The 17,475-nt window shown below is 44.5% G+C and overlaps 1 protein-coding gene and 1 pseudogene across 1 annotated transcript in view; one reads left to right on the top strand and one right to left on the bottom strand.

Annotated features, from left to right (window-relative positions):
* Positions 1-9,289: 9,289 nt before the first annotated feature.
* The window catches only part of MRPS6 (mitochondrial ribosomal protein S6), a 53,134-nt gene continuing 44,948 nt past the window's right edge, over positions 9,290-17,475 (bottom strand). The window contains exon 3 of the mRNA XM_058427335.1: positions 9,290-9,910. Within this exon, the coding sequence (XP_058283318.1) occupies positions 9,721-9,910 (190 nt within the window). The 3' untranslated portion in view covers positions 9,290-9,720. The remainder of the gene's footprint in view (positions 9,911-17,475) is intronic.
* Positions 14,896-15,580, top strand: LOC116482355 (small ribosomal subunit protein uS7-like; annotated as a pseudogene).

Below are 17,475 nucleotides of genomic sequence, written 5' to 3' on the forward strand. Positions count from 1 at the left end.
CAAGCAATTCTCCTGCCTCAGCCTCCGGAGTAGCTGGGATTACAGGTGCCTGCCACCACAACTGGCTAATTTTTGTATTTTTTAGTAGAGACAGGGTTTCACCACATTGGCCAGGCTGGTCTAGAACTCCTCACCTCAGATGATCAGCCCGCCTCAGCCTCCCAAAGTGCTGGGATTACAGGCGTGAGCCACCATGCCCGGCCTCATGGTGGTGGTCTTAAACCCTCTCCGAACTGCACTTTGTATAGTAAGCATTGCTTTTCTGTTTTCTTAGGTCAGAAAAATGACAATCCAGGAAGGAAATCAGCAAATTGTTATGTTTATAAAATATTATAAACAGGCAATTAACAGGGAGAAAAATTCAGAATGACCGTTCCCATGAAAGTTCATGCTTATTAATAATAGAGACAATATAACTTTAAAGAGACACTTGTTGACACTTATTAGACTGGCAAGGCTTTAAAAAACGTAATACCACATAGTGGGAGGTACTTGAAAACAGAAATCTTAAATCTTGCTGATGGGTGTGTAAATGGATGCAATGACTCTGGAGAGAAATTTGTTGGTAACGGAGATGAAAACAAAAACACCCAACAAACCAGTTCTTCCCTTCTCTAGCCAGCAGTTCTTCTCAGTTCGCACGCTCATATACATGCGCCAGGAGATAGCTAACTAGCAGGAAGTCCATGGCAGCATTGCTTGAAACTGTCAAATTGGAAATGCCCACGAATAGGCAAGTGGACAAACTGGGATACAGTCACACATGGCATACTGTATGACAGGAGAAATCAGTGAACTAGGTCAACAAGCATCCACCTGATAAATCTCAAAATGAGTGCTGTAGGAATCAAAAACAAAAGCCTATCACTGAAGCTTGCATACCACGAATAAAAATCCACAAAACAATGAGTTGTAGCTGCATATATATGTATCAAAAATATAAAATATGGATATAAATGATACACACTGACTGATAATGGTTTGGGTCTGTGTCCCTGCCCAAATCTCGTGCTGAACTGTAATCTCCAGTGTTGGAGAAGGGGCCTGGTGGGAGGTGATTGGATCATGGGGTCAGTTTCTGGTGGTTTGACACCATCCCCCTAATTGTTGTCATGGCAATAGTGAGTGTTACTGTGAGATCTGGTTGTTTAAAAGTGTTAGCCCCTCCCCGCTTTCTCTCTTCCTTCTGCTCCAGCCATGTAAGACATACCTCCTTCCACTTCACCTTCTGCCATGATTGTAAGTTTCCTGAGGCCTCCCTCAAAAGCCGAGCAAATGCCAGCACCACACTTCCCATACAGCCTGCAGAACCATAAGCCAATTAAACCTCTTTTCTTTATAAATTACCCAGTCTTGGGTATTTCTTCATGGCAGTGCAAGAACAGACTATTACACTGACTTTAGACATGGCTACCTCTTGAGGGAAGGAATAGGATAAGAGGGGGGTACAAAGAATTTCAACTACACCTAATATTTTCTTTAAAATAAAAGCTCTGAAAGATATACAGCAAAAATACAGTATGTAGGCCGGGCGCGGTGGCTCACGCTTGTAATCCCAGCACTTTGGGAGGCCGAGGCGGGCGGATCACGAGGTCAGGAGATCGAGACCACAGTGAAACCCCGTCTCTACTAAAAATACAAAAAAATTAGCCGGGCGTGGTGGCGGGCGCCTGTAGTCCCAGCTACTCGGAGAGGCTGAGGCAGGAGAATGGCGTGAACCCAGGAGGCGGAGCTTGCAGTGAGCCGAGATTGCGCCACTGCACTCCAGCCTGGGCGACAGAGCGAGACTCCGTCTCAAAAAAAAAAAAAAAAAAAAAAAATACAGTATGTATTAAATCTGAGTGGTAAGTTCCTCAAATTTGTTACATTAACTTGTTATTTTTAGGTATGTTTGGATTTTTTTACAAACATAGGTTTCTAGTTTCTCAATCCATGTGCCAGTTTTAGGAAAGGAAAGGGAGTGCGAATAGCGCTACAAGGTGGGGACGCTCGCTGTTACAGCGTCATGCTTTACAGAACAGAGATTTAACCCCAAAACCATTTGGGTTAACAGAGCGGTTAACAGAGATTTCTTTAGTATTTTACTTAGCCACATTTATAAATAACTTCTTCGTATTATTTTTAGATCTGGTAAGGTATATGGAAGAGGAACAAGCTTTTAAAATATTTAACTGCTAACTTTATAAAATCGGCGCCTTTAAGATCCCTTGTGATTTTGCTTTGTGAATGACCCTTTGCTGGTGTTTTAAAAGTAATTAAAATGTATTTATTTGGAGAGTATTTGAAAACTCCTGAGCTGTCATGGTGCCTGCAGAGGGGAGTTGCTATACTTACTAATTATCCCTTTCCATGGCCTCACTAAACCCCATCCAATCTGCCTGCTCTTGAGGCTGGAAGGTAACAGGAGTACTGCATCCAGGCTCTCCTAGTACAGTCTGGCTCTTTCTGGCCACATCACCAAACTCTCTGCCAAGGTACTTTTCTAAGGGCTCCTTTCAAAGAGAAGTCCCCTTGCTCATGCAGGTGTCATAGTTGCCTAGTGGACGGGAGATGGTGGAGAATGAAAGTTTGTGTGCATGAGAAGAGGAGGCAGGATGGTGGGAGACAAGACAAGCAGAATAAGAAAAATGGTGGGAATCAAACTCCCCTTTATTGCAGGTAAAAGTTGGAGATTTACAGAAAGATGTCAAAGAGACCCTCAGCAGAAAACTAAGCAAAATTCCAGCATCAAATACAGCCTATTCTTGTTATCTGCAGTAGTTATGTTCTTTAAAGTTGCCATCAACACTGACTTAGAGAACCCTGAATCATCGCTCCTAGGGGAAATACAGGGTTAGGTTAGCCTCTGGTCACAACGCTTATGTCAACCCATCAATACGTGAGCTTGTTTTATGTGTGTTTCATTTTAAAGACGTTTACTACATACTGTTGATTAACATTGAACTCAAGGCCAATGGCACTAGAACTCATGGCTGAACAAACTTATCTAACAGGTATCTTCTCCAAAAGGCACATCACAGCCTTCTTGCGCTTAGAACACAGTCCTGCAGCACTACACTTGGGGGCCATTTTAAACAGCAGAAGCACCATGAAAAAGCACACAAATGCAAACAAACATGGCACTAAATAGTGAAAAAGACGCTTGTTTACAGTATGAGAGCTGGAACAAGAAGGCAGAGTGTTGCTTTGTTCGACAGGGAACAGACTTGTCAAGCAACTCCAATTCTTTGCTACTCTACACATATCCGTTGAATGACTGCAAAAGTACCTTGGGTATTCATTTTGAGGACATAAATTTTAGCAAGTAAGCAGACTCGCAAATATGGAATCTGCCAATAATGAGCATCCACGATACCGATTAACAGAGCCTGACACCTCTGTCAAAGTGTAACATCCGGTCTTTGACAAATAGGTGCTTAACATTTTGGGATCCGATTAGACAAAGGATGCCACATCCAAGTCACATCATTTAGCTCAATGCAAGCTTTATGGAAACTATAGAGTCTCCCACTTATTTGCAATAGAGAGGTCAAGAGTCCATTTTGCATAATCCTTACTTCAGGCATTGTCTGGTGAACAATGCACCCCTGTCTCTTCCACTCACAATGGAATTGTCTCAAGGCAAATTGCTTTCTCTGAGAAATGTGACGATGCTGGTGTTCTGGAAGCAAAGGTTCAGATGCCACACCCAGACACCAGTGCTGCTCCCCTTCAGCAGCCCAGCAGACCTGAATACTTTGGGGATGAAGTTTGGTTCCACGAGTCTTTTGTTAATCTCACTGGGTTGTGGTGGCACTAGGAATGTGCAGGATTATCCAGGTCTTACTGTTGTCACTTTAAATTTAGAGGTGAATTTTGGGGGTTGTGGTGTAGCTCTCAAAAAACTACCACCAATATGGACTTTTAGTTTCAACATGGTTTTCCTCCTGCGACTAACAGAATGTGTCTTGCCTGTATTTGGCTGTAAGCCCATGTCCCTTAAAGCTTCATTTTCAGAGAACAAAAAGAATGCTGGCAATTTGAGCCCAGCAAATGACTGTGCTGACCTCTGGGACTCCTTTGCTGTTTTCTTGTGATTAAAGACAGGCCTATTTTGTTTAGAATGAGAGTAATAGTCGGCCCCACAGAATCCACTGGCAGGTTATGAAAACAACAGCTATGCTTATCAGAACATGAAAAGAAGTGTGCAAAGAATAAGCCTCTAAGAAATTATTTTAACCCTTCCCCACCTCCATATCCTACCAACTACCAAGTTCCTTAATCATTGATGGAATAACTTCTCAGCAAACCAGGCAGTAACTCGGTCCAGGGCATTAGAGACTAGGACAGGCTCTTTGAGACCATCTGCTTCACTGGCCACATTTTCCACGTGAGGACACTTAGACCGGGAGAAGAAACTGAACATGGTCAAGGCTGGTGGGTGGAGAGTTCTCTGAGCAGGTCTCCAACCCAAAGTCCTATGATCATTCCACTACCGAATTTTTTCAAGGTGACCAAGAATCCCACAAATTGCCTTGGAAACTTCCCACCATCAACACCATACTTGTCTGTTCCCAGGTGCAGAAAACAGGCCAGGGACTGGCAGGTAGCATCACAAGGCCATTACAGGTGCCGTCATCTCTCTGCAGAGACCTCCTAATGCAAATGGCAGTAGCCCAGACCACAGCAGAGAGAGAATAATTTGTACTTTTCACACGCTCCTACGCACATTTCAAAGCACACGCTGTTCAGGAAGGAGTCGCCTGGCGAGCACTCGCCCTCTCTAGGCCACACTGCCCACCTTCTTGTAGACATCTGCACCCCTTGCCTCAGCTCTCTTTGTACTTCTCCATGGCCAATCAGTGGAATTATTTCCTTCCTCACAAATATGCAGGCAGCATGGGGTTACTCAATTCGGAAGCACATTTTATAGCAAGTTAACATGCACAAGACTCACTCTTGGCCCTTTGTGAAGATCTTTCAAGAAACCCTGAGCAACCTGACTTCCCAGTCTTACCTCCAGCCACAAGCCCTGCAGCTCTGACATTTCTACCATCCTTCCCACCATCACACCGTACTTGCCCCACTCCCAGGGGCTCCCAAAGCCCACCATGCAGTCTCGCCACCTCCCCACCTGGCCCCACTCTCCATTCCAGGCGCTAGTCAATCTAGTTCTCCCCGCTCCCCGCCCCAGTTTCCTAGCACTTGGTTTAAACATTTGTTATTATATTTACTATTGGCTGTGTTTTAGACAGCTGAACAGTCCAACCCCCACATGTGTGAGAGCCCTGAGGCCAGAACACTGCCCCTCTGATCTTTGTATCCTGCACAGAGCAGCACCTGCCATGTGTGTACTCTTGAAAGACACCCCTGGAGCAATGTGGAGAAAAACGAGCCAGTGGGAATTACAGAGCAGGGAGAATCATGAGAAAAGAATGCCTGGTCTCCAGGAGACACCAACATTTTCTGATGTTCTCAGGATTTCCGTTTGAAGACCTGAGATTTAAAACACTCCCAAGGAGCCCCAGCTCCCCGCGCTCCCCTTCTCTGGCAGCGAGGAAGCCTGGGGTCTGGCTCTAGGTGCAGGGTCAGAAGGGCCCAGAGGAGCAGGTCATCCAGAGCCAGCCCCTCGCGGCGTAATCAGGACTGCAGGGATTGGCAACGTCTACCTCCAGGAGCCTGTAAGCAGGCCAAAATGGGCTCTGCAAAGACAGACATGACTCCCAACTCCAACTCCTCCTCCTCTGGCGGCCTTGGGGATGTTATCTATTATCCTGTAAGCCTCAGGTGTCTTAAGTCATAAAACAGAAGAATATTTGGCTTAGGGGGCTGTCGGGAGGGTAAAGGAATATCCACATTGAACTCCTGCTGAAAGCACTGTGGGATCCCTCAGGTGGGTGGGGGTACACCAGGGCTCTTCCAGACTCAACTAAAAGCTTGGAAGAGCGGCTTATGTTTTCCATACTCTCTAATCTTTTAACCAAATACTTCATCTCAATCAACATACATTTGGTCTTTCAGCAAAAATCTACTGGGCTCCATGGTCCTTTGTTGACACTCCATGGTACAGTGCCTGTCTCCATTCAGACGCTTCCAGAACGATCCATGTGAATGGATCCACCATTGTGAATGTCATGGAGCAGCTTCTGTTGGGAGCAGCTCCCCCCCCTCCAAATCTGGCCATAAACTGGCCCCAAAACTGGCCATAAACAAAATATCTGCAGCACTGTAACATGTTCATAATGGCCCTAATGCCCAAGCTGAAAAGTTGTGGGTTTACGGGAATGAGGGCAAGGAACACCTGGCCTGCCCAGGGCGGAAAATCGCTTAAAGGCATTCTTAAGCCACAAACAATAGCATGAGCGATCTGTGCCTTCAGGACATGCTCCTGCTGCAGTTAACTAGCCCAACCTATTCCTTTAATTCGGCCCATCCCTTCATTTCCCATAAAGGATACTTTTAGTTAATCGTATATCTATAGAAACAATGCTAATGACTAGCTTAGTGTTAATAAATATGTGGGTAAATCTCTGTTTGGGGCTCTCAGCTCTGAAGGCTGTGAGACCCCCTGATTTCCCACTTCACACCTCTATATTTCTGTGCATGTCTTTAATTCTTCTAGCGCCGCTGGGTTAGGGTCTCCTCTAGCACCGCTGGGTTAGGGTCTCCCCTACCAAGCTGGTCTCGATAGCTTATAAGATACACCTCAGAGACTAGCTTCTTGGGCCCCCAGGCTCTCATTTTTGACCTCCCTGGGCCACCTTCAAAAAACAATCCCCTGGCTTGTCACAGGCCTGAACTGTGGCCACTATCTTTGGACTTGGGACTGCAGACTCTCAGGACCTCCACTCTCGTAGACTGCAGCCAGCATACTTTCCTCCAGCCAGGGGGCAGGGCCCACTGGCAAAAATAAGCCCTTCCGGAAATGCTGGAAGAGGAAAGGGGTGACTCTGAGTGCTGACAGGATCATGAGGATAAATATCACCTATGTCATCAACCCTGAGCACTATATCTTAAATGCTGATGTTCCTCTTAAATTCCTTTCAGAAGTCCAAGTTTCACGTCCTAAAATGCAGCCAGTCAAGCGGAGTATTGGTGAGATCAAACCAAGTACTTCTTGAAGACTCAGCCTGTCCAAAGAGGCCCACAAATAGTCAAAGCTGCAAATCCCAGGAAGATGCCCTTTCCAAGGACACAAGCCCCCCAGGGAGCATCCTGGAGCTGGTGCTTCACCCGATGCCAGCCTTTCGCCTTCGGTGCGTCATTTCCCATTGGCAACCTCCTATCCCTTTGCGCTTAACTCCTCACAGGTCTCCAGTCTGCCAGATCTGGCCCCTCAGTTCCTTGTCACATCACACAACTGGCTCCTCACCCTTCGGAGCTCAGCTTGCACATGCCCTCCCCACTCCATCCTCTGTACTCCCTCCAGCAGCTCCTGTGCAGCTAACTACACCGTACATGCTTTGTCTACCTCCATGCCAATTCTCAGTTCCACGAGGCCAGGGCCTGTCTTTGTCTACTGCTCTACTGCCAGCACTTTGCCTATCATCATCCCCTGAAGGAGCAGACCACAGCCTCGGACCACCGCCAGCCTGGGCAGGGAGACCGGATGCTCTGCTGTGACAAATAAGCGGCCTGGAAACCACCCACCTGCACGCCCTGCTCCAACACTAGGCATCCCGACAGGCCAGCGGCTGCCAGGGGGTGAGGACCCCTCAGTTGCTGAGGATCTAGCTATGCACCAACCGCTCACAGGGGAAAGACAGTGGCTTCGTTTTGGAGCTTTCAAGGAGGGGAACTGGCATACTGCACGGCTGCCCTACTTTGCCAGCCTCCTTCCTAATGCTCTCTAAATTGTGCCACGGGATTGTATGACCTGGAATACCCAATGGCGTCATCATCAGGGACCGGCAAGTGCAGGAAAAGAAAGCGCCAGTGCTATACTCGGGCCATGAGGCCAAACGCCACTAACTGAGTGGTGACAATTCACTCCAGACACCCAAGTGCCTTGCCTGAGAGGGCAAAGACAACCTTACTGTTACCAAAAGGAAAAAACAGATGGCATCAGGGTCCCTAGTTCAAGATTCCAGCTATCACTGGCAGTTGTGGGGACAAGGGCAAATCTGAGTGGGGGTTTTGTTGTCCAAGCAACAGGTATAGCAATGCTGCCTTTCCTGGGGCTGCTGAAAGGAGTAACTGAGGGAACGGACAAAAGTGTGCAGCATGGCACACGGCGTGCGTTTAATAAACTCCAAGCAAAATGGACCTCAGATCGCACCGGGTCAAAGAACATCAGGACGCAAAGTGTCTGCTACAGAGTTGGTGCTCTCGCAAGCCCTGACCGAGGGCCTGTGCTTTCAGGAAATTCCGAATAAAACAGGAAGTAGCGTATTTTCCCAGATAATCTTTACCCCTTTTATTTCCAGTCTACAGTTCTTAATGAGCCTCTACACTGAATTATTGCTCTTCAAAGAGACTTTTTATAGCTTTTTGCCTCTGGAGGAAGTTAAGCTGGATACTGCCTGAGTTCTTAATAAGCAAGGTGACAACACTGATGACCCAGTGCAGACTCAGGCAGCTGCTACACAGGGAGGAGGCGCTGGGCCACAGCGGGGAGACCGGGCCCTCCTGGCGCTTTGGGCATCTCTTGCACATCTCTCCATCCTCCGGTCTTGCCATGGTTAAAAATAAGGCAGAGGCCAGAACTCTCGGCTCCTTCTTGCTTTTCAGAGATTCCTAGAACCGGCACTTCCCCCAACATTTTACGTGCAGAAGTTCTGTCATCTGTGATGGTGACAGACACCTTGTGCAGGGCACCCCCTGGGAAGGGGGAAGGGCTAGTCGTCTTTCCAATCAGCCCCGAGGAGACCGAGGAAGAGATGCAGGTGACTGTTTTGGGGAACAGCCTCATCCTCACCCATCCTGGAAGCCATGCCACTGCTAGGAGGCTACTTCCTACAAGAGGCCTGCCCTGGGATGAGGGACAGTGGAGGAGGCAGGTGCTAGTGGCAAAGGAATGACGGGGAGCAGCATGAGAGCTTAACTGCGCCAGAACACACGTCCCACCACAAAGAGCAGCACAAACCACAATGACAAGTGAGGTGTGCAAGGGAAAGTCACTGATTTTGTGATGTGCCCAGTAAGGAACAGACAGACACACCCCTCCTCCCCTGCCTCACCCTGGCTCCGGACCTCAGTGGGTACTGGGTAATGCGTCCCCGACATTGCCAGGCACTGCCAGCTAGACTGGAGATGCAGGGCCCTGGAAGTGCACCGCACTGGGTAAGTAAAGGGAAAAAACACCTCCCGCATTCCTACAATCAAGTTTATTACTCAAAGCAAAAGTTGTCCATATAATACACTGGTCATCAATTTTTATTTCCGCATGGTTATACAGGCTGAATGACTAGCTCACAATCCCAGGAGGTATTATAAGTTTTGCTCTTCAAAAAATAGTGTTACTGTTGTAAGGGGAAAAGTCCTGACTGACAAAGAAATGACACTAATGAAAACAAAATCAAGAATGATCCACTGGTACTGCAGGTTACAGAGAAGCTGTCAGTGAGCAGTTCCCCACCTCTCGCAAGCAAAGGGGATCAAGGGCTAAAAATACCTTAGAAAAATCAAACAGCACCTGCAGCACATGCTTATATAAAGGCCAAACTTGCAAACTCTTCCTTCTCGTCCATGCTGCTCAAATGTGAAGGGATTACATATAAGGCTAAAATCTGGCAAATCTTCTCACTTCTTCTTCTTTGTGAAATATAATTTTTCTTCGAGTGGGACTGGGACAATCCCTTCACATTCTTTTAGTTCCTGGGTCAGGGGGTGTTTGACGATATTCCCTCTAATCACATCTATGTCTCGAGACAAGTGCTCCACCATGCTTTCAACAGTTGTGGTGGGTGCATAAAAATCCACCAAGAAATACCTGCAATAAAATAAAAAACTTGTGAGTGTCTGCATTTGAATTGTAACAATTCTATTATTTTGGTCAGTGTTTCCATTTTACTCTTCCTAGACAGACATCAACTACACACAAACACACACATACACACATACAACCTTGTCAAAATAGAAACTACCAGCTGACCAGCTAAACAGAATTGCAGTGTTATGCCCAATCTCCCTTTTTCTATGGCCTTTCCCATTACACTCTTGTGAAAATATGAATCCAAACCAGCTTTATGGCAAAATCACATTGCTACATGACAGATAGTGTGAAGTACTAGGAAGCATGGGGAAAAACTTCTAATCCATTGACAAGACTGAATTTTCCAAACTATTAATTAATGTGTGTGTGTGTGTGTGTGTGTGTGTGAAAACATCTATTAGATACTCTTCTAACTTTTCAAAGGATTTTCCCTGTGAACTAACACACCTAAGAGAACCATGAGCCCACAAACACAGGAAAAGATTAAGAAAGGCATGGGACTGGTCTACAACTATGTTCAATATGGACAGGGAACAAAAAGAAAATTACTGGAACCTTAAGTAAGAAAAAGAATTTACCACTCATCACCCATACCAGACTAATGTCGACGGGCATCCCGCGTGGCTCACCGGTCTTCAAAGATTGACAAGGTCCTCAGCAGCCTGCTGGATGATAGTGCAAGGAAAGAGCCCATCCCTACCCACTCCCTTCTCCTCTCAGACCTAAAAGGTTAAGCCTCCCTTGTACTGTTTGATTTGGACCATTATGTGACTAAAGGTCAGTTTTCAGCGCAGTATTTCAAAATCCTGCAGTGTTCTAGCTGGTTAAAACTATGATCTTTTTGTCATCGCTTGCCTTGTTCTAGCCATACATGCGGTTCTCAGGACTCCCAAGCACATTCCCCTCCCAGGCCTTTGCACTCGCTGGTCCTTCTGTTGGAAATGTTCTCCGCCCAACTTCCACATAGCTCATCTCTTGCTTCTATCATGTCTCTGTCCAAATGTCATCCTCTCAGAGAGGCCTTCTGTGCCCACTCTCCTAAAGCGGCATCCTCCTAGCTCCACCAACGCCCCTCACTCTCCATTGCCCTCACTCAAGGCTTTGTTTTGTTCCACAGAGTACGTTCTCACCACTGGCACAGTGTGCATTTGCTTACTGTCTGCCTCACTCCACTACAGTACAATTGTCATAGGAAGAAAGACTCTGGTGTTATCCCTAGCACTCCAAATAGAGTGCTAGGGATAGGAGTGCTCTCATGACGGGGAGCAGCATGAGACCTTAACTGCGCCAGAACACACGTCCCACCACAAAGAGCAGCACAAACCACAATGACAAGTGAGGTGTGCAAGGAAAAGTCACTGATTTTGTGATGTGCCCAGTAAGGAACAGACAGACACACCCCTCCTCCCCTGCCCCACCCTGGTTCCGGACCTCAGTGGGTACTGGGTAATGCCTCCCCGACATTGCCACATACATAATAATGGGCTCACCAAGAAGACATAACAGTCTTAAATATACATGCACCAGATAACCGAGCTTCAACATATAAGAACAGCAGAACTGAACAGAGAAATGGACACATCCAGAATCACAGCTGAAGCCTTTTAACATTCCTCTTTCAGTAATCGATAGAAATACGGAAAATCGCCAAGGATATAGAAAAAGTGAAGACCAACATTAACCAAGTGGAGTTAACTGACATTTATAGAACCCTTTACCCAACAATCACAGGATAGACATTCCTCCTAAGTAGATACAGAACATTTACCAAGGCCAACCATATTCTGGGCCATATAACATAAAGGGATTCAAGTTATACACAAAAATCTTGGAAAAATGCCTCAACACTTGGAAACTAAACAGATATCTAAATAAGCTGGACAAACAGGTAGAAGGAGAAATCAAAAGGGAAATTACAAAGTACTTTGAATTGAATGAAAAGGAAAATGCCACAAATCAAAATCTGGGGGATGCCATGAAAGCAACAGTTGTCAGGAAATTCGTATCTACTGAACACCTAGGTAAGAAAAGAAAAAAGGCCTCAAATCAATAGTCTCAGCTTCTACTTTAAGAAACTGGGAAAAGGGCAAATTAAATCCGGTAAGATGACAGAAGAGAGAGAGAAAGAGAGAGAAATCCCTAAAGCAGAAAAAAGAAAAACACAGAACATCAATGAAACCAAACACTAGTTCATGGAGAAGATTCGTAAAATTGATATGCCTCTATAGCCAGACTGTTGAGTAAAAAGAGGTAAGGTATAAATTATCGGCATTGGGAATGAGAAAGGTGAAAACGACTACAGATTTCATAAATATTAAAATAATAGGAAATATTATAAAAAATTTTTGCAAGGTCGGGCGCCAGGGCTCACACCTGTAATCCCAGCACTTTGGGAGGCCTAGACAGGCAGATCAGTTGACACCAGGAGTCTGAGAAAAGCCTGGGCAACATGGTGAAACCTCATCTCCACAAAAACTACAAAAATTAGCCAGGCATGGTGGTGTGTGCCTGTAGTCCCAGCTACTGGGGAGGCTGAAGTGTGAGGATGACTTGAACCCAGGAGGTCCAGGCTGCAGTGAGCCGTGATTGTATTACTGCATTCCAGCCTGGGTGACAGAGCGAGACCCTGTCTCAAAAAAAAGCATTACATTTAACAACTCAGATGAAATGATCAAATTCCTTGAAAAACACTGACTACCAAACCTCACTCAAGAAGTACAGATAACCTGAATAAGATATGGGTATCTTATTAAAGAAATATGTGTAGTTTAAACCCTTAAGCCCTATATCTTATTAAAGAAGTTTAAAAGCTTCCCACAATACTACAGGCCCAAATGACTTCACTGGTGAATCACACCAAACATTTAAGGCAAAAACACCAATTCTGATACAAATTCATCAAGAAAAAAGGAAGACACATCTCAATTTGTTCTGTGAAGCCAGCATTACCCTATACCCAAACCAAAGACATTACAAGAAATCAGATGAATGTCCCTCAAGAATACACATTTTAAAATTCTAAACAAAATTTTAGCAAATTGACTACTATCATATATTTAAAAATACAATATACCATGACCAAGCAGGCTTTATCCCAAGAATGCAAGATTGGCTTAACATTTGAAAAAAAATGTAATTCAAATTAAGACGTATTAACAAACTAAAAAAGAAACACCATATGATCATTTCAACAAACGCAAATGAAAGCATTTAACAAAATCCATAGCCATTCCTGATAAAAAAAAAATCTCAGCAAACTAGGGATAGAAGTGACCTCCCTCAAACTTACAAACAGCATCTTTGAAAAATCTACAGCTGACATTTCACCAACTGGTAAACATCTAAATGCTCTTCCCCTAAGACTGGGAACAAACCAGACAGTGCACTGTCACTTCTACTCAACACTGAAATGGAGGTTCTAGCCAGTGCAATAAGGCAAGAAAAAGAATAGGTATCTAGACTGATAAGGAAAAAGTGAGACTGCCTTATTTGCATATGACATGATTGTGTTTCGAGAAAGTATTGAGAAATCTACAAAAAAATTAGAACTAATGAGTTTAGCAGGATTGCAAGATACAAAAATCAATGTTATTTATATATATTAGCAACAAATAATCAGATCTTGAATTAAACATTCAATACTTACAGAGAAATCAGACAAAAGGTATGCAAAACTACAAAACGTTGCTGAAGGAAACAAAACCTATCAGGTATATCTTGTTCATGTGTAAGAAGACTCAAAATTTAGATGTCAACCCTCTCCAAGTTAACAATTGAGATCTATTATTTATTTTACTGAAATAAAATCTATTGACATTCAGTAGAACCTCAATCAAAACCCTAGAATATTGATTAGAAAGTTCATAATGGATCTAAAACAGCCAAAACAACTCTGATAGAGAATGTAAGTTGAAGGACTAACACCACCTGATTTCAAGACTTATTATAAAGCTATGGCCATCAAGACAGTATGATATTCATGTACAAATACACAGACAGATCAAAAGACTAGAACAGAGTACAGAAATAGAGATTTACAACAAATGGTGCTAAAATAATCCAGTATCCATATGCAAAAAAGGAAACTTTATTCTCTATTTGTACCATTTAAAAAATTAACTCAAAATGGGACACAGATTGAAATGTAAAATATAAAGCTATAAAACTTGGAAGCTTTTGTAAATTTGGATTAAGCAAAGTTTCCTTTGCTTCCTTTGGTTTTGGTGTTTCCACAACACCAAAACCAAAATCCATAATAGAAAAAATTGATAAATTAGATTTCATCAAAATTAGAAACTGCCCTTTGAATAAAAAGATAAGCCACTAAGATTTGTGAATTACAAGTCTGATAAGGGACTTGTATCTAGAATACAAATAACTCTCAAAACTTAATTTAAAAAAACTTTTAAACAGTGGTCAAAAGATTTGAACAGACAATTCACAGAAGACATACGATGGCAAAGCAGCACATGAAAAGATGCCTAAAGCCATTAGTCATGAGAGAAATGCAAATTAAAACCACAAAGAGATACCTACTAAAGTGCCATACAATTAAAAAGGCTGACCACACCAAGTGTTGGCAGGGATGTAGAAAAACTGGCGTTCCATGGATGTGGTGGCTCACGCCTGTAATCCCAGCACTTTGGGAGGCTGAGGCAGGCGGATCACCTGAGGTCAGGAGTTCGAGACCAGCCTGGCCAACATGGTGAAACCCCTTCTCTACTAAAAACACAAATATTAGCCGGGCATGGTGGCACGTGCCTGTAATCCCAACTACTCGGGAGGCTGAAGCAGGGGAATTGCTGGAACCTGGGAGGCAGAGGTTGCCGTGAGCCAAGATCGCGCCATTGCACTCCAGCCTGGGTGGCAGAGCAAGACTCCGTCTCAAAAAAAAAAAAAAAGTAAAGTAAAGAAAAACTCGCACTCCAGGGTGGCACAAGGTCCATGCCAAGCAACAGAGACACTCAGGCTGTGCCCTCAGGATGACTGAGGGGGAGACAGCAGCACCAGCAGTGGCAGAGACCCCCGATACCAAGCTCTTTGGGAAGTGGACGATGTGCAGATCAATGATGCAGCACAAATGATGATGTGCAGATCAGTGACATTTCCCTGCAGGATTCCACTGCAGTGAAGGAGAAGTATGCCAAGTACCTGCCTCACAATGCAGGGCCTTATGCTGCCAAACGCTTCTGCAAAGCTCAGTGCCCCATTGTGGAGTCCCTCACTAACTCCATGATAATGCATGGCCACAACAACAGCAAGAAGCTCATGACAGTGTGCATTATCAAATATGCCTTCCATTTCATCCACCTGCTCACAGGCGAGAACCCTCTCCAGGTCCTGGTGAACGCCATCATTAATGGTGGTCCCCAGGAGGACTCCACAGGCTTCGGGTGAGCAGGGACTGAGAGATGACAGGCTGTGGACGTGTCCCCACTGCACCGTGTGAATCAGACCACCTGGTTGCTGTGCACAGGCACTCTTGAGGGTGCCCTCCGGGAGATCAAGACAATTGCTGAGTGCCTGGCAGATGAGCTCATCACTGCCACCAAGGGCTCCTCCAACTCCTTTGCCATCAAGAAGAAGGATGAGCTGGAACGTGTGGCCAAGTCCAGCTACGGATTTTCCCAGCTAATGCCCAATAAACCAGTCTGCGCTTTGGGGTAGCCCCACCCCACCACACACACACAAAAAAAAAACAGCTTTCATATACATTGCTGGTGGGAATGCAAATGAAACGATTTTGAAAAAACAGTTTGGCATTTTCCTAAACATACACCTACCATTATGATCTAGCCACTCCACTCCTAGGTATTTACCCCAAAAAAATTAAAGCAGGTGTCCACACAACAACTTGTATACAAATGTTCACAGCAGCCGTACCTATAACAACCCCAAACCGGAAAAAAACAAATATTCGCCACATACAATGCCATACTACTCAGCAATGAAAAGGAGTAAACTATTGATACACACTACTGATCTCAAAATAATTATGCCGAGTGAAAGACACTAGAGTAAAAGGGGTCCATACCATCCAATTCTATGTAAGTCTAAAAAAAAAGATGTTCCTCAACTTACAATATACGCATTTCGATAAACCCGTAAGTTGAAAATATTTTATGTTGAAAATGCATTTAATACATCTAACCTAACATCACTTAGCCAAATGCCCAGAACACTTACATTAGCCTACAGTTGTGTAAAATCATCTAACACAAACCCTATTTTACATTAAGTGTTGAATAGCTCATGTAATTTTATGGAATACTTTACTGAGAGTGAGAAACAGAATGGTTGGTTATTCGAGTATGGCTTCTACTGCATCTGCAGTCACTTCTGCACCATCATAAAGTCAAAAAAAATCGACAGTGAAAGAAAAAAGATCGGTGGTTGCTTGGGATGAAGGACAAGTAGAGGGAGGAATCAAAGGAGGAGGAGGAAATTTTAGGGGTGACAAATATGTTTATTATCTTGACCGTGGTGATTTTGTGGGTGTATACATATGTCAAACCTTATTAAATTATATACTTTAAATATATGCAGTTTATTATATGCTAATCATCTCTATAAAGCTCATGATTTTAAAATGGCAGTTAAGAAGCTGAATGGGCAGGACTTGGTCAATGAGCTGATGTGGGATGGAGGCAACAGGGAGCAATTACAGCTGATGAAGACTCCCAGGGTTCCTTAAGCAACGAAATAAAAATGGTACAAACGAATCCACTATCCCACAAACTTCTTGAAGCAATGACTTGCACATTTGCTCATTGACAAGACTGCCACTTGGGCTCACTCTGAAAACTACACATAATCCTGGCCACATTTTCCAAGGTTTAATTCCACTTGCTTATTTCTACTCCATATAGCAGGTAATAGGGTTGCAATGACCCAACTTACGAATTACTCATTTATTCAAGATTTAATTATTGATTACTTACTTTGAGTTAGGCTCGGAACAGAGCTTAAAATAGTGTGATCAACCTCAAATCACCTCCTCCTTGCAACCCTCAGCCTTTTACCCAGTCACTCCCCCTGCCCCACAATAATTCCATTTGGCCACCTGGTGGGCAGTACAGCGAACTCTCACCCAACAGAGGCCCAACGCTTTTTTCCTTCCCATTTATCCATTTGCTCTTTCACTCACTATTCATCAAAATGTCCTTCCAATCTACCACAGACAAGTTATGACCTCACCCTGTCTGCCAACATTCCCACCACACTGAAGTCTATAGCAGGTAGTTTTTCTCTGAGCTCCCTCCTCTTCCTTGGCCTTGTCCAGTTTCCCTAGAAGCCTTCCTCTCTTGCTTCATTCCATTTGAAGCCCTGTGCTTAGAGTAATGTGCTGCTGAAATGCCATGCATCAGGAGGGAGGCTCTAGCAACAGCCTGACGTGCTCTGGCCATCAAGCAACCCAGACACCACCACTGCTGAGTGCTCCATGCCCCTGCCTCCAAACAGTCCACAGGAAGTCCAAGCCTGCCCTTCCTTACAGTCAAGTATTCAACTTATTCAAATAGCACCTCTGGGGCTGTCTTGGTCTTACTTATGACATTGTTCAT

This window comes from Hylobates moloch, unplaced genomic scaffold (genome assembly GCF_009828535.3).
Source record: "Hylobates moloch isolate HMO894 unplaced genomic scaffold, HMol_V3 SCAFFOLD_14, whole genome shotgun sequence".
NCBI classification, from domain to species: domain Eukaryota; kingdom Metazoa; phylum Chordata; class Mammalia; order Primates; family Hylobatidae; genus Hylobates; species Hylobates moloch.